A 25127-nucleotide genomic window follows, 5' to 3' on the forward strand; every position below is an offset into this window, starting at 1 on the left:
CTCTGCCTGCACAGCCGAACACACCCCTTTTCTGCAAACGCGCACCAACTGCAAATGAGTTAACACCGGGTTAACACCGATTCAACTAACAAACATCTTATCCACCGTCATAGTACGTCAGTTTGTCAACCCTGAGTTTGCTTGATACCCCTGAGTTGATTCTGAGTAGGTTGAATTCCCTTCGTAGTAGAGGCCACAGGACTCTGTCACACAGCGGCCACAGACAGCACACAGACACCAATGTCTTGTCTGAATATCAGGGCTGAAATAAAACTGTGCAACAAAAGTTCAAAAAGATAACATACTTTAAAATACAGTTTGTAGGACTTCTCTCTCACCTGTACAAAACATCACCTAAGGCTGAATGCCCTTGACATTAATTATCTAATTGACTGAAATCAGGGGAGCATGTTGATAACAGCAGGGTGCTTTAGAGGTCAGAGAGGTTATCCTACTCCAGTGGTCGGTAATATCTGGCCTGTGGCCAGATTACTTTGATAGCGGCAAAAAAACAAACAAACAAACAAAAAAAAAACCATCATAGCAGCTGTTGCTGAAACAATGATCTCAGTCATTACTGCATTTTAAAATGTCCGAGAAAGACAAAATTACCTTTTGCAGACACTGTTCTGCTGAATTGTCTCCTAGCACATCCAGTCCATCTGTGGCTAACTTCTTAGAAAAGGCAAAAAACAGTCCGACCCGCTTTTAGTGTTTCTGACTCGTTTGTGAGAAGGCGATTAAGCTAGCCGCACCTAAATTTGGAGTGCACACGTATTCAAGCCTTTATGGTAAATCCACTGAAACGGACCAATGCGAGCTGACAGGCAGGTTAGTGACTTTATCCTGTCATTTTCTTTCTTTACAAAGACAAGTGTTGCAGTATGAGAGTCCTTCCTTGAAGAGAGTCTGTGAAATCATGTTACGCGATATGAAAACCACATAAAACATTTATCAAATTGGGTCGGACTTGATGAATTTAGCGCGAGAATAAACATGCGACAACATCCGGTTTTCGAATAAGGTGTCTATTTGGGATGGAAATAAGATTAATTGGATTACATTCACAGAAAGTATAAAACATATTACATGTGTCCAATTAAAAGTAAATGGACATAATGTAATTTACTTTACCAGACCCTCTTGCTCCTCGGACCCACCAACCATGGTCTCTCCAAATACTGAGTAAAAAGCACATTTTGACTATTTAACTTTTGCAATGGTAAAAGAAATGGGAAAAAATTTTAAAAACCTTGTTCAGTATTTGGGAAAGTTTTTCATTATTCGGTTTCGGTTTCAGCAAAGAATTTCATTTTGGTGCATCCCTAGTCTTGTTTAATTGAGAGCTTTTAATTTGAAAGGTTATGAAAGAAATTCAAACAGTCTCTGGTTTGCTTGACACACCTCTGAAAAAGTAGTCAGAAAACGTAAGTTGTATTTCCCTGAATGAGAAACGCAGGAATTTCCTCTGTCTAGAGATACTGGGGAAATGAAAATTAGCATCCATAGGATGATGTGGACAAATCGCGGGGGGGGGGGGCACACTCCTGCATATGCTTAATGTGAACAAACTCTTCATAATCAATTTGAAAAAGGGAGAAAAATACCCCTAGCAACAAGTGGGGATAGAACATATAACCCTTTGACTGGGAGTCCTGTGCACTACTGACTGAGATAAACAGGCACACAGTAAACTGCGGATTATAAATAATAAATTGACATTGACATTGTTCTGGCATGACATATAATGACTTGAAAAAAAATTGTCCTGATGCCAGAAATATTTGCCGACCCCTGTCCCTAGCTGCAGAGGAAGGCCCACAAAAGCCAGTGTGTGCCCATTAACACAGCTGTGGGTCCTGACAGAGAGTGACAAAAAGTAGCTGCCCCTGCTCACTAACAATGCAAAACAAACAAAACTAAGAAATTAAACGAGAGTTCCAAGGCCAGAAATAACTCTAAGCCATATGATGGAGAGAAATCGGTCACAGAAAATTGGGACAGTAACCCAATTATTGCATATGCACTGGGGGGGGTTCAATTCCTGTATGGGTTGTTAACACACAAAGAAACTTGTGATAGTCATCATGCCAATGGTGGTGATTTATAGAGCGAAGAGCTAACACATGTAGAGTCCAGTAAGGGGCAAGCTGGGACAGATGAAGAGAGATATTGTTAGAAAATTAAAGACGAAAAAAGACAGGAGTTTATGTGACGGGTTGTTCATGTGGGTGTGATTGCATGCATCTGGGTCAACATTAACCAGTCGATAAAGCTAGCAATGCCTAGACACGACTGATCAGAAACACAGCAAATGACGCACTTAACCATCGCTGCATGTCAGAAAGACACAAATGTCCATACACAAATGTCCATACACACACTGGATTAGCATGGTCTATTTCTCTCTTTAAATGTTTTTAAAAACTGATTTTGGTGGATATTTAGGAGACATCTGACATTCCCTGAACAGGAAGAAAGCATTCATAATGATATCTGAGTTAAGAAGAAAAGTGTCAATCATATATTGTTCAGCCTGATTGATCCAGTGTCTTTCTCAAGCAAATTCAACTATGGACAATGTGAGAGCAACCCATTTCACAAAAAATCTGACCGTAGCGGAGTCCAGTTCCTTCAGTGAAGGGTAACGCCCTCCTAAATCCTTCAGTCTCACACAGTTATTTTAAAAACACTCAAGTCCACCCGGATGATGACAACAGTGACAATGAAGTTAAAGATGGGTAGTACAAATTTAAGGAATCAAAACTAATCACGCTGCAAAGTAAAGGAAGCAACTGATTGGACAAAAGCCTATCACAGCTCACAGGTTATCTAAACAGGAAACCAGGAAGCTGCGCTAACTTGTATCCGTGGAAATGGCCCTCAACACAGGAAATACACAAAAAACTACACACACGCGCACACACACACACACACACACACACACACACACACAATCACAGGCTATTAGCAACATGCTGGGAAGTTCGGTGGTGTCAACATAAAGCAAAATTTAATAGTCTGAGAGACAACAATCAGATGAGTCAATACAAAATGTACATAAAAATATCTAAAAAAACATTAAAACATTGTTGATTCTCTTTGGTGGGTTTGAAAAATGGCTTATTTGGTTTTTAATTTGACAATTTACATATTTAATCTAAGGGATGGCTAGCTGTTAGCAGCTCTGAAACATCTACTAACCCACAAAAAGCAGTCAAGCAGTACAGTATCAATAAAGCAATGTCCATCCCTGTTTAAGAAGTACAAGCACAATAAGGTTTGTGTGTTTGGTATGTATCTCCACCCAGCTTCTTCTACAGACACACAAGCACAGTGATGTCATATTGCAGCACTGCAAAAGAATAATAATGAAGGCGATTTTCACCTACCCATTGCCAGAGAACTTGAAACAACAACCAGACTGAAATCATGTTAAGAAGCCTTTTGAGTTTTGAGCATTACAGAGGAATGCACCACACGACTCATGGCAACTATTTGTGTCCCTTTCCAAGGCTCTCATGCACAACCCAGACCCCCTAAGACCCCTTCATGAAACAACAACAAAGGCCCCAACAGGCGCTTCAGTGAGACTCTCAGGGCTGAATACTAATGCTTCACTCTCCACACACACACACATGCTCACTTATGTGCCCACAGATGGCAGGCTCTTCTTAAGCAGAGAGGTCTGTAGTCAGAGAGTGTGACCGCTTTTGTACACAAGCTCTCCAAGCAGAGGACAGAGAACCAGATTAAGACTCCCAGCACAAGTACAGGACTAACTGGGGCAAAACACTGTCCTGCAGTTACACTGAACAGCCATCCATTAGGATTTATGTCTTGGACTGAGTAAAAGGACTGACTGTGTTGCTTTCTTTTTTTAAACTGGGGCCCAGATCGGTGTACTGTGTATAATAATATTTCATACTGTGAAAGTAAAACAAACTGTACTTTCTTGGGCTTGTTGCCCAGTAAAATGCTGCACTGTGTGCGTATTATGTCATTGTTAATGTACAGTGAGTACACTGTCGCAAAATATCCCCTATGCAAAGAAGAGATCATCCTGATGACCCCAAACAGCCTCTATTGGAAACATTTATACTTTTTACTGGCTGACCTCTGCTAACAGGAACCAAGAAACGGCTATAAAGCCATGACGTGTAATAAGTTAATTTGATTAGAATCCAATCAACCAAATGGACCAGACTTCTTAAATGAGGAGTAATATTGTTAGATAAAACAGAGCCCTGCAGATCTGCAACTATTAACACAGCTTAACATAGAGTATTGCACACGGTATGTTATAATCCTATCACATACTGTTTTATGAAAATATACCCATATTTCGGTATATTAAAAGTAAATTTTTTATCTGGTTGTTTTCAGAGTTAAAAACTAGTTAATTTAAAATGGTATTAAAGAGAAGAAAGTTGCTCACACTAAAAGATGACCTTAGTTATTGATTTTTGTAGATTAACTTAACTGTTAAAAACTACTGCAGCTATGCTGATGATATGAGCATTGAGAAAATGTCACGACCAAATGCCAAAACTTTGCGCAGTGCCAATAACTTTTTATTTAGTAAAGTGTTCTCTTCCCTTCCTCTCGTCAGCCTCCCTTAGTTATGCAACAGTCCAGCTTTTCTCCTTCTCGAGCTTGACACAGTGCGTGCTGTCAACTATCATTCCCTTTGTTTCATATCACATCAGACACACAAACACAAACATACACACAGTGAATACGACAATTCAGCGACCACAACCATTTCAATACTCCCAAACACGTCTGTTTCTAAGTAATCTCAGAACTTAATAAATTAAATGACAAACACAAGCCTCTGTGGAATCAGAAATAACAGGAAGAGTGAGCAGGAAATAAGCTAAGGACAGATGTGAAGGAACAAATCCTCACTAGGGGAGGAGGGGATCACATGGATGGTTGAGTTTGAGGGTTTTGAGGATGTGGTTGTGCCTGGTTCTGTGTGTGTGTGTCAGTTTGTGTGTAAGTGAAGAACAAGCCACCAAGCAGATAATTGTAATCCTTTCCCAGCATGAATCAACCCATTTTGGTGTTTTGTCCCACAGGACTCTGAGCGCAGAGACCACACAGTGAGGCTAACCAGTTAATAGGCTAATGGGCTATAGGCTCTGAATAAAATTAAGATGTGTGGTCAGAGGAGCTAACATGTAAGCTTATTTTATGGATTTTATCTAGAGAGAAAACAGGTTATTAGCTTTACACAAAATTTTAAAAAAAAGGTATAATAAATTTCATGTCTTTTCCCAGTTTCACACAGAAATTGCTGGACTGATTGCTGGTTTTCCTTTCAGTTTCCAAGAACAGATATGTCACAACTGCTTGCTGCCTCTTTTGTTGGCAATGGGTTTGCCTGATTTTTATGCAACAGTGTGGTCAATCTGCATCACTAACATTATCGGCCAATCACACATTAGCCCTGTATAACTGTGGGCACCACCCATAACTGTTCAACCAGCGGTTCAAATTTAGCATGACCTTAAATCCACTGGAGATAGATTAGATTAGTGAGTTGCATTATGGCACAAAGCTCAGTGAAATGGTTGAGGTAGTTGAGTTTTGGAAAAAGAAGTGAGTACTGTCATCCTGACAAACAGTTAAACTACAAATAAATGTCTGACAACACTACTAATGTGCTGACCTTATTATCCATCACTAGCGCACTCTTGTTTGGCATGAGTTGACTGATCATGTAACAGATTGGTGTGGGCGCTGTTTGTAGAAATATCATCCCCTCTGTACGTTTTGCATGGCTATAGCTTGCCGAGCCTGAACAGCACATTTATCAAAGACCTATAGCATTAGCTTATTCCCAGCAGAGCATGTTGGCCTAAGAGAATGAGCCTTTTCCCAGTGTTAGCTTATAGCATTAACTAGCTCTGCTCTGCCTCACACTGAGAAGAACAGTGTGTTAATCACCTGTCTATTTCAGGAAACTAGCTCATTAGCCTGCAGTATTTAGACAAGAAAGGAAGGAAGGAGGCTTCTTACAGGAAGAAAACAGTCTGTGACAACAAAAATGCCTGAGCCTGACAATTTCAGTATTTCCCATTGATTTAATACTTCTTTCTTTCCTCCATCAGCTTTATTTTCTGTGGTTTCAAAGGAATGTCATGGACTCGGTACAATTCTGAAATACAACAGAAACCATTATGTGCTCTACACCACAGTGAAATAAAGATATGTATTCTTAGAAAACAAACACTCCAGCCAGTGAGAGTAAGAATGACATGACTTGAAATAAGACCAATGGATGGGCTTTAAATTGCCTCTGCTTTCACAAATTACCACTACATAAACAATACGTCTCAGCTAATACACTGCAGCAAATTCCTAAAGTGCATAATATCAAAATGATTACAAATTAAATAACAAATAAAACATTTGTCTTGCCATACTTGAGAAGATCATCCATTGATGTAGTTCAGCTCCAGCACTCATTCCTTATCACTGACTAGTTGTGATCTTGACTTTTCTTTTAATTCTAAAGTCCTAACCTGAAGCTAACCTTTAAGGGTAACTCCCCTCACATTCGGTTAAACAGTCTGTGACGTTCCGTACATTCCAGGAGTTATTTCGTGATGAAGTGTTGTAATTTACTGTTTGGTGTTCCCTCTTTCGCTGCAGCTGCCTTCTCTGTTTCTCATTCAGTTTCTGATTTCTTGCATTGCATTCTCCCAACACAACTTACTTTATCCGGCTGAGCGAGCCATTGCTCAGAACTACAGGACTGTGTTTTAAATTCTGCACTACTGCCTGAAAACCTGTCTGCTCCAGCCCAAAGGAAGATTTTTCTTGAGGCAGTGGGAACTAAATGTGGATAAAAATGTTCTGCATCATTGTCCTCTATTTTCATAGGTGCTTCGTCATTTCCCACAGCAACAAGATACTACCCAGATGGTTGAATCTTAACCATAATTGAAAATCTTTGAACAGTTGGCCAAAATGACCTCACTTCCTAAAAAATGGCCTGACTTTGAGGGTCCACGGCTCAGCTGGACTCTCACAAGGATAACAAACAACAACACACACACAGATGACGGCGCCCTGAGCCTCCCTCACACGTTCTATAACACCTAAAGCCCTAACGCTATTCTGACATTCCTGTCTGAAGCTGGAAAGTGATAAAAAGACTTCTGCAGCTTTTCACTACCAAAACAGAGCAGTGTTATGAGATGAAGCCCTGACATTCAAGGTCAACCTCCCTCCTGACCAGGGCTGGGTACCGCACTTCAATACTTTTATGGCCCCGACAGAGTATTGAAAAATACCTTGTCATTCCGTAACAAATTTCAAAACCTAAGGTGTATATCTTTTCTGTGTCATAGAGCCAATAAGCATGCAGCATCTAATGCTGGGGATTGGCTATCTAACATTGCACATCATAGAGGCCCAGAGATGTTGGCTCGCTGTTTTGTTTTTAATTTTTTTTATTGCCAGCTGCTTATCTGCACAGATAAGTGAACTTTGTGCTTCTTGATAGCTAGCCAGTGCAGCTAACCTGTTTGTGCTCATCGGCGAGTCTGTTCGCCACGTCGTCCACCGGGATGAAAGCCCCAGCGCAATGTTCAGGAAGTGGTATCGAAGTCAAGGTAGCCGCGTCGGAAATCAAACATTTTTGAACGATACCCAGCTGTACTCCTGACTTCCGGGAACTACAGAATAATACTGTGTCTCAATTCACGCCCTTCCATACTTACGCTTGGTATTTTGAGTGCAGAAGTGCGTTCATATTGACAAGCATGGCAAAATGCAGTGCACACTGAGTACCCGGATGGTGTACAGCTCTGTCTGCTTCTGTCAGGGAAGTTAAAGCCAATTTTTAAATAAGTTGGAAATGTTCTGTTCCCTGTATTTCTGCGCTGTATTTTCACATGTGAGTGCAAGCAGGTGATTTGTGCTTTTCTTTGTGTTAAATGAATGAATTCTGTTGCACAGAACAACAATAGCTGGTGGATGTTGTGGACAATAGTGGGTGGGCGGAGGTTGTTTAATGGTGGGCATCACATGGCTGAGTTGTATTGTTGCGTTTCCTGCATCCCTCCAGTTCTCTTCCTCTCTTGAACACAAATACCAAAACACTGGACAAAATACTTTTCTAAGATGGAATGTGACACAAAAATCACTCTTTGACCTTGTTAGGTGCTTCATTCATGCATTTTTCTTTCATTATCATTTTCATTGTGACTTGAGTCTCAACATAGTATGGCAGTAAAAACTCTGGAGCAGGAGAAATAGCCAAGCCAATCAGAGCTTTGTGGCGGGATTAAGAAGGAAGAAGTCATCTTGTGGTGCCAGATCCAGAATCCATTCCAAACTAAAAAAGGCGACAAGCATGGATGAGATCAGCGCAGCTATACATTGATATATTCCTTTGACGTCGACAGGTGGATATGTCAGTCACTCCTGATGAGCAAACATAGACATTAGACTAAATAGTTCAGATAAAACAAGATGGCAGTTCAGTTTGAAAAACCAAATCCTATCTCTAAGTGGATACCCAATCACAGCACAAGCCAAAATTTTTACACTTTATTTTTGAAAAGTGCCTTCATCTCTTCAAATACACTCTTCTCTTACTTCTCTCATTATGTTAAGATGACTTTTTTTTGCTGTATTATCAAAGAAGAACGTATGAGAAATAAGCCGGAGACACGACAGACACCTCTGTGTCCATTCATCACTTTTTAGCTGTCATCCATTCCCATGGGCCAAACAAAAATAGCCACAAAGTGTCATCCACACAAGAACTACTTTAAATTCCAGCTGCTTCAAACATGCACACATGAGGACGCTTTGTTGCTGGGAAAATTATTGTCAAGGCTCAGTCTAATAGCTGGCCTGAGGGGCAGTCACATGATTTCCAATGACAAACACTCAAAGCCACAAGTTTTCTTTCCTATTAGTGTTCTCCACTCATTGTCAGCTGATAACACACACATTTGTGAATTGAGAGGCGACAGCATACTGCATATGGTACAACTGAAAAGACGCCACAATTGTGTATCAATGACATTAGTGTCCATCTGAACATTGCTGATTTGAATGTAATGTTTGGGACTTTATCCAGTCACACAGGAGTATCACTCTCTTCTTGGAAGACGGCCAGCGGAGGCCCATCAACAGATCAGCCAATGAAAGGCCATCAGCCAGTTAATGTCAACAACACTTCAAGCCGTGTGAGGCTGAACAGACTTCCTACTACCATCCTCCACCTCCCTCTCTCACGTTTCCCTCACTCGCCTTATATTCACTGTGCCAACTACCCCCATAACACATACACACACACACACACACACCTGCACTGCCCTTTATCTCTCCTTGTACTCACTGTTTCTTGTCATCACGTCGGTCACTCTCATCCCATCACTCCTTCAGTACCTCATTCCCATTTCCACCTCGTGTACTCTTGGCTCACCGAGCTTTAGTATCATCAACCACATATCTGTTATATAACCACATGTGTGTGTGTTTTTCTGCGGGTTTGTGTATGTGTTTCTGGGAAGAGGGAGAGGTTCTGTGGAAGACGACATCACGGATAACTTTATTGTTCCTGTCAATGTTCTCACACTCCACAATGCGGGGATGGGTAGGGTCAGAAAATGTACTTCCACCAGTCACACACACACACGCAAATACACACACCCAATGGGACATTCAGTATGTGGAAGGTACCTCCTGTCATTGACTCTAATGAAATTGGAGAGCTGGCTGTGATTTTTCTGTCCCTGGGCCTAGGGGAGGTATTGGCAAACACTGAATTGGCAGTTTGCAGCCTCGCGTCGATATTTCCAGAATCAGCTGGTAATTTCAAATGATGACCAAACAAAACAGTGAACACGGATGATGAGCTATTCTAAATAGAGTGTGGGCAACAACAGACTGACTTCAACCTCTATCTATCACAACTTTGTTTACGCCTCAATTTTGAATGTTACCGCTCATATCTGACCAGAATCTCATCAGTGGCTTCACTATGGAGCTATTTCGCCTTGTTTAACTGATCCAGAAACCTACCTGAGGAAAGGTGATTTAACACACAGATTGTCCTCTCTGTAATGAGACATGGTGACAAAACGATGTAAATGAATTCATATGAAGCTACGTCTTTATCGCACTGATTTGATGCTGCCTTTGCGTATTTGCTTCCCCTTGCCAGGTGGATATGTTTGCCTGTCTTATGGGGCACCGCTGTGTAAACTGGGTGCAAAACAAATAAAAGCTGTCATGTCCAAGTTTAACTAGAAATGAAAACATCTCTTTACAGAGCGACTATAAGAATGGTCAAAGAGACATGGTTGATTCCTGGAGCCTCCATCACCCCTTTGGTATTGTACTGGTCAGCTGCACTCAGGCAAAATGTCAGTAACTCTACAGTGAAGTAAAATCAATCAGCATGATTGAAAGTGATGGGAAAACAGGGTCACAGTGACAGCTTCTTCATCTTAGGTTATTCTGGCAACAGCAAGAAGATTCAATTCATTGAAACTGCCGTTTGGTCGGGGTACTGTTTAATTGGAATATTTCTGAACCATGAGAGTGCATTTTTGGAATAAGTGGTCACAGTGGCTTTGATCACCTGACCCAGTATGGGTTATTTATTAGGGCTGGAACGATTTGCTTATCTCCTGATTCAATACTATCATGATACTTGGTTCGATATTACGATTTATTGCAACTTCTGTTTGCTTTTTTAACACTAGACCATGGGAAAAAATTAATCACACACTTCTAGACTGTATGTCATGAGTAATATTTCCAAAAACCAATGCATGTCATAGGTCAGCTAGAGACAGCTTTTTGGCGAGTAAAGAAATGTGGTTTGATGCTGAACTCACGTTTCTTCTAGACTGGTAACATCTAATGTTGGCTATTTACAGAAATGTATCTAATGACAACACAAAACATACAAAAAAACATTCCACATGGCGTCAATATATGGCTTTGATATGGCTGTTTTCTTGCTACTATGGTCTTGCTCAAACTGAGCTAAACAAGCTATCATGTAAACTATAGGCCAACGCCACACCTCAAGATTATAAGATAGCAGTTTTATTTTGACTGGCTTTCAGTTTTACCAGTTTGGTCGAATTTTACCCTGCTGGAATCTAGTAGTCACATAACTGATGAGATTGTATGGACCCAGTAGCAGACCAATGGTGATCCGTTCACCATACTGTAACCACTTGGCAATACTGCTGGGGGTATTTCAAGTGAAAATACTATTCAGCTAAATGAATAAATGTAAATGTAAAGGATGGTAGCTACTAACAAGATGTTGCGGTGGCGTTCTTACAATCTTTATTTCCTCTGTAGCGGCGAACACAATACACAACCTTAACACTGTTAGGGTGCAACCTGAGCATCTAGCCAATCTCACAGCACTGTAGCCGAACTGAATGTGCCACACACGTTTTACCAACGCCTGGTATTGACGCATTACTACCATATTTTTTAAGAAAGCCGACAGTAGCATGAGCTATTCGATAATTTCTATCTTAATGACTGTTAAAAAATTTGTAAATCATAACCCCTTCCTAATTACTGTTTTGAGATGAGGAAAGATTATAAGTTTGGAAAGTTCGCTATCCATTTTTGAGGACATTGCAAGGTTTGTTACGCGTGTCTAACTGTACACAGTCTTGAACAGTGTCATTGCTGCAATTAGTAAATCTTGCAGTTCTTGCACAATACTGTCTCCAATTTGTTTGGGGCACGTCTCCAGGAATTTCACATTGTACCTTTAAGTGAATGGATTAGTTTTTTTCATGGACATTGTCAAACACTGAGTTCAAAGAATTGCAAGTTGCTTGGCAACAGCTATGGACAAAGAGAAAGATTGAAAATTCCTCACGAGAAAATGTGGAGCAAACAAAAAAAGTCTGGCTTCAGGTGGTTTGCTCTGAACTTGTGCCAGGAGTCTCTTTGGTTTGATCAGCTGCAATTGTGTGACACACCAGCGCAGTCGTGACTGCCTCTACATTATGCCTTTTTTAAGTTTTAACTTGTATTTAAAATTCAAAATGCAAACAATGACTGCTTTTCGACAGGGGTGGGGCTGAAATTGTGTGCACTGCCACTTGACAATGTGTTTTAAAAGGGTTTTTTACAAGAGCATGTGAACTGAGAAATACTATCATGGTTAATAAGTAATGTTAAATGAAAACTAGATAATGAGCCATTATGACACCAAAAAGCAACTAGACTGGACAAAATCAATGTGAGCACAGCAAACAACCAAGAAGAAGCAATAAAAAGAGTCTCTCTGGCTCTGCCAAGTCATTCAGTACTATATGTGCATGATGAAAACCAGGTTAAGGTCATTCCTATATCTAGGTTAAAGTGATGCAGAGGAGGAGCAGCACACAGAGACAGACACTAACGTTACTGCAGCATGCAGTCTGGTCCACTGACCTCTTTTGGATGTCAGGAGAGGAGGGTGCAGTGTCCTGTGTCCTCCCCGTTTTAAAGCCAATCACTGTAATTACAGGCTCTGTTTCTTTTGACCAACAAAAATGAGCCACACACACCACCTAAGCTAACGTTACACTTTCACTGACTATCCCTTCCTACGACTTTTCTTTCCAAAGGAAACTTCAGTTAAAATACATTTCTGCTACGATTTGAGCTATATTTTTTGTTTTAATTAACTCTACCTGTGGGAAGAAGGATGTGTAGCAAAGCGCTGATCCCCCGGAGCTCCTTACGGCCGACTAATTAACGGCTAATAACCGGGATTAGTTTTTAACGACGGAGGCGTAACCGACCGCTACTTCTTCTTCTTTTTGCTTCTTCTTCTTCTTTGTCTTCTTAACCTGGGGGAAGAAATGTGACCGCAGCTGCTGCACCACCGGCAGGCGGGACGTTAGAGAAACAACCGGACTGGGGAAGTAACGGAACGGATGCTCGTGTTAACAGCAGTAATGACGGCGACGGCAGCCTCTAACCGAGATGACATTGAGCTCCTTTTACGCGCCAGCTTTTCCGACTAGCGGTTCCCTCCTCTCTCTCTCTCTCTCTCTCTCTCTCTCTCTCTCTCTCTCTCTCTCTCTCTCTTTTCTTGTAGGCACGCGCGCTGAATAATGCAGGGCTCGCGAGGTCCCGGGAGCGTTTTCTGTCCCGTTCCAGAGACAATCAAAGAGCGAGCCGCCAGCGCAAGCTCCAGCCAAGCACAATGAGGCTGACCCGCGCGGATCAGGTTACCGCCGTACTGCCTTTCATTCAGCTGCAAAACAATCTGACTGCAGCTCAGCCAGCTGCCCCACCATCACCACCGCCCCCTGCTTCTGTACCCCACCTCTCTGTCTCCCCACCTACAGCTCTGCCCTATCTGATATGTGCGCAGGTGGCATTTTCAGAGAAACAAAAACAAACGCAGAACACTCCAGAACCGTTGTTCTAGTGGTAACCAAGTAGTAGAAGCTAGTCTACATTTAATCAAGTACTGTATATTTTAAGCTTACTACTTGGAATAAAAGGCTATTTTTATTTATGCAATGTTCTTTAACGTATCAGTTATAATGTAATGGTAATACAATAATAACACTCAAGAAGCCATTCTGCAATAAGCAAAATAATAAACATATAAATTAATAGGTTTCTAAAGTAATCATCTATAAATAAAAATTACAGAACAGCTTGGCATACGGTGTGCCAAAAATATAGAAATGTATAAATGCACCAAATGGGAATAAAATGGTCACTACAAACTTGAGACTCACTACACTGCATGACCGGATATAACTCCCTGCGGGAATATCATAGCGCTGTATTAAAGCGATACCATCATAATAATAAAATCATAATAAAAATGCCCCAAAAGTAGAGTAAGGTCATATTAAATTTACTGAGTGCCTTAAATGTACAATGGGCACTTGTAAAAACTATCACAGAAACAGTGCAGTGGGACATCTCAGCACACTGAAGACACGAAGAACCACTACACCTGTAGAAAGAAACAACGTTAGTGAAAGACATTCCAACCATGTCTGACAATTGCAGACACATTAACAGGAACCTGTGTGTGGCACAGATTTGTCCCAGTTGAGAAGAATTCACAGTCTCTTGTCCACATTCTCTCAGCACTGTGGTTGTCTTGTTCTTCCATGATTTGTGTGTCACGTCTTTTTTTAAACTCTACTTTTCCTATTGAGGTAGAAGAAAACTTATTGGGACCTTTTTTTCCTGACACATACATGCCGCATACTTGCGGCACTATTTTTGTGAGGACCCATCATTGACATTATGCATTCATGAGCCCTTTACCTTTACCATCACTACTACATGCCAACCCAAACCCTAATCTTAACCTAATTCGAGCCCTGAACCCTTAAATCAAGTCTTAACCCTCAAAACAGCCCTTTAGCATTTCAAAACAGCATTTTGTTCCCCACAAAACTGTCATACCACACAAGTATAGTGGGCTCCCAGTTTTTGGAGCCCACGAATAGTAAAACAAGCCCACACACACACACACACACACACACACACACACACACACACACACACACACACACACACACATAGTCCAGACCATTTCAGTGAATGGCAGCCAAAAAATGAAAAAATGGAAATTGTCACTTGGACACCGGTAACAAATAGTCCCCTCTTTATAGCATAAACGCTTCAGATAACACCCTGTTGTAGCCCCTTACTCTTCTGATGTCAAACCAAACTTTCTGACAAATTTGTGGGGGAATTATGTGTAGAATATTTTGCAGAAACACTTGCCCTGCCCCTAGTTGTAACTTTGTAGTTTTGGACTCAAGTAATCAAACTCTTAGACTTACATAAAAAACACACAGATACAGGCTACTCACCATGGCAGTGTGAGGATGTCTGGTCGGAATGAGAGCTTCATACCCATTTGCTGTTGTCACAGTAACCCCTGGTGTTTGGCAGTAGCCTATGATAAAACAAAATCTGAGTTATTGCTAAACATTGTCATCTTCGTTAATCATCATCTTCTTTCATATTCATGAGGAAAAACAACCCCCCCTTTGGGTTTGTTATGTGGTTTTGAAAGGAGTTTCGTAAACCCCAACAGGATCCTGCAAATGAGGTGAAAACGTAAAAATCCATCAGTCTTCCACGTGCGAATTATTTTAGAATTAAACTAGAGCAACTGTACTTTTGCATGATATAAATAATAAATATATCAAAATCTGTCACCAGCCTTTAGACACCATCAATGCTCCTCATATACTACTACTACTACTACTATACTATTGCCACTACTACAGCTACTACAACAGTTGTAGTTGTAGCACAGTCACAGTGATTAGCAGCAACTCTGGTAGTAGTGGCCAGTGGTGGAAGGTAACTCAAATACTGAACTGTAGGTATGTGTGCTTTGCTTCAATTTCTCCATTTTATGCTACTTTATACTTTAACTCTACTACATACTACATTTCAGAGGCACAATATTGCACTTTTTACTCCATTATATGTATTTGATGGCTATAGTTACGTTCCAGATTAGAACTTTATTTACACATATGTTATCAGTTAATAAAATATATCTGAAACTACATAACATTAAAAAACATGATTGCATGAGTAATAATATATATATGATACATATTCTCCACCTTTGAAATGTCTTTCATCATCCTGTTGTGCACGCTCATTTGAGTGCGTAATATTTATCTACAGTCATGGTTTCTGTTAAAGACTGTCATTGACTTAAGATAAACCAACATGTGGCTTGAACGTTAGTCTTGTTATCAGTTGTCATGACGTCGCTTATATAATAATTTATCACCTTGTATTGTGTCTTCTGGGGAAGTATGTGTCATGTTTGTGCTGCTGGCCTCCCCAGATCATAAGTTCTTGAAAATAGAGTATTAACACCCAAGCCGGCGTCATCCAAGATAGACGCACATGATCAAAGGAAAAATGACATTGTACAACTGCTGCATGCAAAAGGAGTCTCCATAACTTTAATGTTACTGTACTGGTGAAACAGAACACAATCTAACATTTATGTGCTGACATATGTCCATAGAGTATTGTATGTGCACAATTTGTCATATGTGGCTCCTTCCTGAAGTCTCCTTGTGTCATGCATGTGTTTATTGCTTTAGTGCGGTAGGCGTATTGTATTTCTTTGCCAAAACTAGCTTTTTTGTCCTCTCTATTCATTGCTGTGGAGTTCACGTGGTATCAGTAAAGTTGGACGAGTGAGCATGCAGTGAGTTTTTCTGTACTGTTGCATGATTTCTTGCAGAAACTACTATTAATACCAGGGGGGCGCCTCATTGCTCCTGTAAAAATATGGCATGGGGGTATCTAGATTAGTCTAACTATATACTAAATAGTTACAATATATACTATATAGCTATTTACCTACCCATCTTCCTACTTACCTTCCTTCAACACCAGCTAACTCCCTACCTTCCCCTTCCACTCTTATCTATCTTCTTGAACACTACATACTCCTTACTTTCCTATGGCGATACATATATTTTTTTGCAGTGTGTAAACTCACTAGATGCCACAGACTCGGTATGAGTCCCTACAGGAATGTTGCAGTAATATTAGAGCGATTTTTTATGAGCAGTGGCTAGTCATCCTGAAGGAGAGCAATTACAATAAAAGTCTGTACTGCATCCTTTCTAGAAGGATTTAGACTTGATGCCATGTTGCAATGTACCTGTTTTGAGAATTAACCCAAGATTTAGGCTTTAATCTAATTTTCAGTGTTACCCATCAGGCCACATTATCACATTAATCTAAATCTACGATAAAAAATTTAAATATTTCATTGCATATCTAACAGTTTTCTGCATTCCATTTAATATAGCTGGTTTTCAAGACAAAACTAATACTAAACATTCACAGAGGTACTCACCGAATCAAAGCAGTGACTACATAAACCTGGCTCTGATGTTCAACTGACTTTGGGGATTTAGTCTTGCTCTGATTTGTGTGTTGGCTTGCCTGGGTTAAAGAAATAACCCTAAAAAGTTGTACTTATTATATTGGGTATAAACAGAACATACTGTATGAGAAATAAGTTGTACAACCTGAGCTTAGTTTGTGTATTTTTGTTGCAACAACGGCCTTCTCATTTAAAGTGATTGATTACCTTACCTGATTGTATTTCTTTTAAATCTTGTGTGTTTTGGTGAGTCTATGAGGGCATAACACACTGCATGCATGTAAAACCTGTCTGAACTAACAAAGGCGCTAGTAAACCCTTATGTGAATGAAAAATCTCTCTTAAAATGTAAAATGTATAGTGTGGTGTGTGTGTTTTGTTAGTGGCAGTGGGTTTTACAACAGATAGGGGTGCAGTAAGGATAGCTTGTGATCTCTTTGTCAGCAGCCAATGAAAAAATGAATGTTAGAGACAGATGGAAAGAACAACAAGCAAGAGACCACAGGAGGGCACTGGAGAAACTCAGCTTTATTGACCAAAGATAGAGAGAGGATACAGACATCAGAGAGAGAGAGAGAGAGCATGAGAGAGCATGAGAGAGAGAGAGAGAGAGAGAGAGAGAGAGAGAGAATGCGACAGAGTGAGTTGTCATAACCATAGAAAGAGAGAGAAGTCTGAACAATAGAAAATGGCTCCTTCTTGTTTTAACAGTCCATACAACTATGAGAGCAGGCAGAGAAGAGAAAGAGAGACTCCTACAGAGTCAGAGGAGTACTGCAGGCGTGGCAGTGGGGCTGGTAAACTCAACAAATCTGTTGTTCGTGTACAGCTCCTTGCATTACATCAAAAACAACACACACACACACACACTAACCCAAACAGGCAAACCGGATTGGTCAGGCTCCACTTGAACTTGTACAACTTGAACCGAGCCTTACTCTTTTCTTCTTTTTTAAAAACAAAAATGTTTTTTGAGACTACAATTGCATTTCCTCTTGTAGGTACATACAATGAGTGCTTCTTTGCTCTGTGGCATCATGTGTGTCATGTGCGTTACACCTTGGGGAAAACTAACACTACATGTGAAAAGCCTCCTCAAACAGTCATGCAATGAATATGTTTTGGCCAATCTGGGACACTGAACAGCGTGATAGTGTTAGTAATTGTTCCCAGCCTAGATGAGCCTTGTAGCCTGTTTGCTGGAAATAAAAGTAAAACAGGAAAATAACTGTGACATAACTGCTCAGAAGAACCATCTTGGGTTTTTTCCCCCCATGAGATCCATTGTGGTAAAAAAAAAAAAAAAAGAATAAACATAGATGTGGTGAACAGAATAATGTGTTGTAGCATCTTTTCACGGTAAGATTGTTTTTTTTCCTATTGAATTTTAACCTTTACAAGCTTTGATTAAAAAAACTTGTAATGGATTCTTGTGGTGGATTATCTGTCTCAAACAAATCAAGGAGATTTGAATGGAAATCCAATGGCTGCTTAGAGGGAATCAATATAAAAACTTCTGTTATGCTTTTGAAAGTAATATAAATTCAAAATGATTGTAGTTAAGAGGCTACCATGCAAATTCACTGGTATGGTTATTTAAGCTCCTGCCTCTGCACAATGTTTTAAGATCCTCAGATGCCTTCGAGGCCAACTGTAACACGTAGTCGCCACCAGTTCAGTGGTGATGGCCAGAAAAGGGGAAAAACGTTGTGTGGGGTTAATAGTGAGATTACACACAGCAAAGCAGTGAAGTTAGAGAGTGGAAATATAATATAAGCTTGTGTTTGTGCACTCATACAGTCGTGATATGGCATCGTGGGACATCGGAACAATGTCTAGTACCCATAGTAATCAGAATTATCTCTAGATCTCTATATAGATGTGGAAAATAAAATCATCACTAAATAGAATATAGAGCATATTTACATTCTTTATCTACACAGGAAACCAGACCCGATGGGCTGGGTGGTGGCTAATCACACAGCCAGTTGGACTGACTGACAGCAGCAGTGGCCAATCACACTAAAGCATGTATATTTGAAGGCCGACCCACAGTTCTGACAGTGCTGACAGGACAGTTGAGAGGTGGGATTGTGTAGCTGTGCACAGAGCCATGTAAGGAAATAGTTGATTTTCCCAAAGACTTTTCAATGCTGGAAATGCAATGCTTTTTGTTGACAAGGAATATTGTTTCTGTCTTTCATTATTTTTATGACTATTATCAGAGTTAGTACACAGTGCAGGGATGTTATGTTGGCCATGGCCAGGACCCAGTAAAGCAGTTGAACAAAAGAAGAGAAAGAAAGAAAAAGTACTGCATTCTGAGAAAAGGTTGGTGATGCTCCTCAGGTCAGTCTCGGTTAGTGAAGTGTTCATTTTCTTCCATGCAAATAAAAACATTTTGATGTCATGATATCATATTAAGACCCAGATTCGATTGTAACCAAAGGACATCACGGCCACTCGATACACACCATAGCCACAAAAACACCCCAAATTCACATTATTTGGATCTGAAGAGCCTCCCTAACCTCTCTGTGAATGCGCTTTCTTCAATGACATATCTGGCCCATAAAACTTCTCACTCTAACAATGGGTATTTTTGTCTGTAGCATACAATGGCAAAGTGCATAGTCGCTAACTCTCCAAATATTAATTCACCAGATGCCTATTGAGCATCACCATACTCTCTGTTCCATGTAACATCAAAGACACTTGAAACGGAGCAAACATCTTTCCACAGCGTGCATTATCATTCAACAGAAGGGGGATGATTGCCGCTTTTGAGAGTTTTTCTGAAAACCAGCCAAGTAAATTTCCTACACTTTAATATATATGATGTTATAATGACACCCAGGCCACACTATTTGTAGCACCCTTGTAAACGAGGGCCTGGCTGGTGACTACAGAGCTGGCAGTGTTTTCAGTCTCTTTGAATTGTAAAGAGTATAGTGGATCTCTGGTGCAGCTATGACATGAATTTATTGAACAAAAAGATGAACACGTATTGCACATAATGTTGCTCTAAAAGCTCATTTGAACACACCTGTCACAGTTGAAATTTAGTAATGTGGTAGCGCTTGTTAATCATTATAAAAAACTTTGTGCCCAGGCTGTTAGTGGTAACCCATGTTTGTTTTCATAGGTGGAAATACGTGTTCCTTTGCTGCCAGAGTGTACTCATTAAGCTGCCGTTAGCTTCCTGTGCGCTATAGGAAAGGTTGGCTGTAAAGATCCTACTGGCTGCCAAAAGGTGTTCCACGGCTTCTTATTGGCTGCTGAGTTACGAAGTATTAGAATAGGAGGAAATGACCTCAGCAGTGGAATAGCTGGAGTTAGTGGACAAAACAACAGAGAGAGAGAGAAAGAGAGAGATGAGGAGAGAGACAGAGTCCTGTTACTACTAACTACAGTGTCAAAAACCTCAGTTTGCCATGGAAACAGGCATCGCAACAATTCAATGGCCTTTTAAATTTCAAAACAAAAGGAAAAAAATGTTCAGATAACAACAGCAAACTGAAATAAAAGTCTAAAAGAACTTCTAATTATATCTATTTTTTTTTGCTAGGACTATCAATATGGAAGAATGAAGAGGCACATAAAGAAACCAAGGCAACAAGTACCCTCCTCTCCACCCTGGTCAGAGAGAGGCTGTACGAGTAAAGAGGGTGGGTTGTTTGAGTTTGTAGTTTGGATGTGTAGTTGTTTATGTGAGTTTGTGTATGTTTGGAGACAACAGGAGAGAATCTGTAGAGCAGGGGGTTGAGAGAAAAGAAAGTGGAAAGTGACTGAATAGAGAAACTGAGATTTTGTCTGTCTTTAAGAAAGTTTTATAAACTGGCTTATTAAAGGCGATGATCTGGTTGATTGTCCTTAGAGCCAGACATACTGTTTGGTTAGACAGCATGGCAATTGACCTCTGAGAGTAGTTTTATATAACCTGGTTTAAGCTGTTTGTTGACAAACATCATTTTTCTCCAGCTGTATGTCTGTGCCATTATCATAGCAGCAAGACAGCTTCATTCCTGCTTAATTTGAATTTGTGAAATATACTGTGTTGTCTGAGGTGACAGGAGGAAAAAGGCAGACTCCATGTTGACAGAGACAGTAACCAAAAAGCAGAGATGTAGGGGTAATAACATAACTGAGTAAAAAGTCAAAGGTTAGACAAGAGCATGTGTGTGTGCGTGTGTGTGCTGGCCGATCAGAGTCCAGAGGAGGACGAGGAAGGCAGGGCTTCTGTTAGTAACCATCCAGAGACAGAGGGGAAGAGAGGGGTGTTGTGGGTAATGATAAAAGGGTGGAAGAGGGAGAAGATTCAGTCACATGAGGATGCAGCACTCGCAGCGTTTCCTCTTGTCTGTACCTGTGGCAGGGGTGAGGCCGGGCGGGGGGACCGTGTTGGCGTCGGGATTCACGGGGGGCGAAGAGGCGCTGTCAGGCTCACGGCCGTCAGATGACAGTTCCGTGCTGGCGGCCTCAGATGTGGCCGGCCTCCCTGACACGAGGTCAGCTGCTGTGCCGTCGATGATGGACAGGTCAGTGACCGTCTTCTCCCTCAGAGATTTCTCATCGTCTTCGTCGATCAGGACCACCTCAGCCTTCACGGCACCATCAAAACCTAGCAGCCGCCTGCTCTCGCTCGTATCCTCAACGTCCTGGTAGCCAAGGAACACCATGGTGACTGGGTGTTCCGCACTGGCTTGGGGTAGGGAGGTGAGCTCGGCACCTGGGTGGGCTGAGGTGCCGGGCTGGGTTGTAATAGGAGCAGAGGGTGGCATCATGCCAAGCTGGGGCTCCCTCTGGAGGGTGACCTGGGCTGGTGGGCTTGAAGGGATGGATGGCGGGGCACAGGAGGGCGGAGACAGATCATCAATATCTGTTGGGGAAACATAGGCCTGAGGGGCACCTGGGGTCACTGTCACCTGACACCTGCTGCCATCTCCTCCTTGAACGACAGGTCTGGCAGCTCGCTGGATCAGCTGGTCAACCTGTGCAGAGCTCCAACCGTTCTCCACGGTGGTGGTGGACACGCCCCCAGAGGAAGTGACCTCATAGACCACTTTTCTGCCATCATCGTAGACTTTGATACCGCGCGACGCCGCATCCAGCGGGCTCACGCGGTTGGCTGACAGGATGCGCTGCTCGCCGGTCTGTGGGTCATTCTGTACGTTGATCTCCATGGCAAACATTGCTGTTAGGAAGGGAGGGAGGGGTGGATGAGTGAATGGGAGGAGAGACAGGGAGGAGGGAGGGGTTGATGCAGAGGGGAATGGGGTTTGGAGGAAAAGTGAAGGGGTGGGGAGGGACCAGTGGAGGAGGTGGGGGTATTGGGAGGAAAAGGTGGAGGGAGTAAAGCGTGAGGGTGGGGACACAGTGTTCTCTGAAAAACTGATATCTGCAATATGAGTTTCTCATTCAAACTGAAATATATGCTATTAGTAAAACACAAAACATTAACTTAACCTCATCCTGCAAACCACAGATGCAGAGACAGCCTTTCCTTCACCGTGCTTAATCCATGTGTGGACAAGTACTGACGTTAAAAAATACACGTCTACTTTACCTTTAGTCCTCAAACGGGGGACTTCATGTAGTGATTAGCCTATATAAACACATTTGCTATTGCAGTAAAGCATATTCAGTAAATATTAAGTTTAAAGATTGAAAAAAGAATAATCATACCTGCAGTTTAGTTCTGTTCTTACACTATTTTGCTGTAAAAGCTTTATCTTACTGCAGATGAATCATCCACACTGCTATCTAACTTTATCACACTGCCCCACTGCAAAGTTATCAACACTAAATACAGTGAAACAAACATGTAACAAATGAACTTAACAAGAGCCAAAACACTATTGCTTAACTTTTTTCCATTAACGAGAGAAACCATATTGATATTACTGAGAGTAAAGACTAAAACTAATACAATTATTAAGAGTAAAACTACTACTAATCCTAAATCCACTAATACCAAAGCTAAAGCTAATAGCAGTAAACCTACTGCTGAAATACAGCCGAGTTGTACTATTACATAAAAATGAATGCACTAATGCAACTAAGTCTCAGACTAAAACAAAAAAATATGATGATACTATAACAGAGTCTAAAATGCCATTAAACTGTCTCTAATACCAATATGATTTCAGTACTGCTACTACTACTAATAAGAATATACTTAATATGATACTTAAACTGATGTTGATCTTAATAATTTTGTATTTTGCTAATAAAAGTAATTGATTTAAATTCTACAGTCTACAATGTAGTCCTATCAAAAGTTATTACTAACTTGACCTTGGAGACAGCACTGATCCAGTGCCTGATGTCAGTGTGCTTTCAGTATATGTGTATGCCATTATGAATTTATGACAGGAGACATGAATGTGCAACTGTTCATATGTCATTTGACTCAATTTGTCCAAACGTGTGCGTATCTGTGCCTGTCCAGCCTCCACGTGCGCGTGAGTTTGTCCTGGTTATAATCCAACTTGGCTGCAGCCCAAAACTTTCCTGTCCTCCCTTCCTCCCTCCCTCCCTCCCTCCCTCTCTCTTCTCTCCCCTCCCTCGCCCTCCTCTCCACCCTCTGTCTTACCAGGTCTTGGTATGGCGTGCTCTCCAAGCGCAGGTGGGCCGGTCCGGGGCTGCGGGGCCAGGATGTGGTGGTCGGGATCGGGGTCCGTGCAGTCCGATAGATGGGCGGACATGCAGCCGGTGGCATCTAGTCAGCAGGAGCACAGGAGGGGAAATGACACATGGTCAGAGGGACGTTAGAGGCCGTGAGGGAGAGCCACGAGCACACGCCCAAGCACACACACCAGGCACATGCCAATACACACACATGCACGCTGAGTACACACACATTACACACACCTCAGTTATGTGTAACCACACCCTGGCACAAAAATACACACACGCACATACAGTCCAGCCCCCCTACAGAGAAACTAACCACACCCCTGAGTGACCCTACCCGTCCAAACACATGCACACACTAACGCACAACACACACACACCATCTAACTCCCTTCAGCTCTCTGTTTCTGTGTCCACGGCAACTCTAGCACCCCTGAGGTTCAGTGCTTATGCAGCAGAAGCGTGTGCGTGTTTTTGTATATTTGTTACTGCCGAGTGTGTGTGTGTATGTGTGTGTTTGCGATAGCAGGAACAAAGCTTTAGGGGCTTACAGGGCTTGTTGGTGAATAGAGGGGGATAAAGCCAGCGACTGCAGGCTGCAGAGTCATGGCCTTGTGTGTGTGTGCTTCAATAGTCTCGCTGAGCCGGGTTCTGTGTGTGTGTGTGTTTGTGTGCAGGTATATAAATGTCTATGTGTACGTGTCTGTGGGTATGCGTGACTGTGTGTTTAGGGGTTCAAGAGCGTGCCCTGGCCTGCATCTCTCCTACCTCAGCGAGACTATTATTCCCCCCCCACACACACACACACAAAAACACACAAACACACAAACACAGGAATAGAAAGAGAGAGACCCCACTGCTAGGATACAACAATAACTCAGGGGAGGACACCATCTCATTGATGTGTGTTAGTGTGTTTTTGGTGTGTGTATGTGTGTGTGTCATCGCTCACACCTCCATCCTGGGTCATCAGACTCTGAAAGAGAGAGCGAGAGAAAATCCACATGAGCAATAGAAGAGTGATATATTTTTTTGAGTTTTTGAAAAAAAATCATAATTGAAGGCTTTATATAATAAAAATAATTAATACTTTTAACAAAGTAGGCTATAGTGTAATAGATTTTCTAATGAGATCATATTTAATAGCTTTTCTCCACATAAAGCATTTTAACAACAACATTCTGGTCTGTCTTTTCTTGTCACTATCATCCCGTTATTTCAGAAAAAGCCAGATTAGATTCTGTATCCTGTCGCTACTTTAAAAACAAGCAGTTCATTTCAATAAGAGTTCACACAAGGTTCTAGACAGTTCATGTTCTTATACCTTCTGCAGGTCTTCTATTGAGCGCTCCGTCTCTTTCAGACGCTCCCGTAGAACCTGCTCTTTGGCTGATATCTGAGACTCTTCACTCTCAAGTGCACCAATTTCAGACTCCAGCCTGGAAACACAAAAATAACATATAGAAGACATTTTTTGTCATGATTTTCCAAATACCATGTTCAAGTTGAAGAATCAAGTTTGCTGCCCTGTACAGGATTATGTTGTCTGGAAAACAGAGTTTGAAGGTCATTA

The 25127-nt window shown here is 41.4% G+C and overlaps 1 protein-coding gene across 2 annotated transcripts in view; it reads right to left on the reverse strand.

Moving 5' to 3' along the window:
- The window catches only part of LOC119914141 (A-kinase anchor protein 2), an 84837-nt gene that overhangs the window by 18436 nt on the left and 41274 nt on the right, over nucleotides 1–25127 (reverse strand). The window contains exons 5-9 of one of the 2 annotated variants that reach the window (XM_038733202.1): nucleotides 24879–24993; nucleotides 24509–24530; nucleotides 23514–23639; nucleotides 21285–22112; nucleotides 14856–14941 (exon numbers count right to left, since the gene is read on the reverse strand). In XM_038733202.1, the coding sequence (XP_038589130.1) occupies nucleotides 14856–14941; nucleotides 21285–22112; nucleotides 23514–23639; nucleotides 24509–24530; nucleotides 24879–24993 (1177 nt within the window). The remainder of the gene's footprint in view (nucleotides 1–14855; nucleotides 14942–21284; nucleotides 22113–23513; nucleotides 23640–24508; nucleotides 24531–24878; nucleotides 24994–25127) is intronic. The other variant, XM_038733203.1, reaches the window with a different exon arrangement.

The sequence above is a fragment of the Micropterus salmoides genome, unplaced genomic scaffold, assembly GCF_014851395.1.
Source record: "Micropterus salmoides isolate LMB-PRFRI ecotype aquatic unplaced genomic scaffold, ASM1485139v1 Ms_hic_scaffold_20, whole genome shotgun sequence".
Classification (NCBI taxonomy): Eukaryota; Metazoa; Chordata; class Actinopteri; order Centrarchiformes; family Centrarchidae; genus Micropterus; species Micropterus salmoides.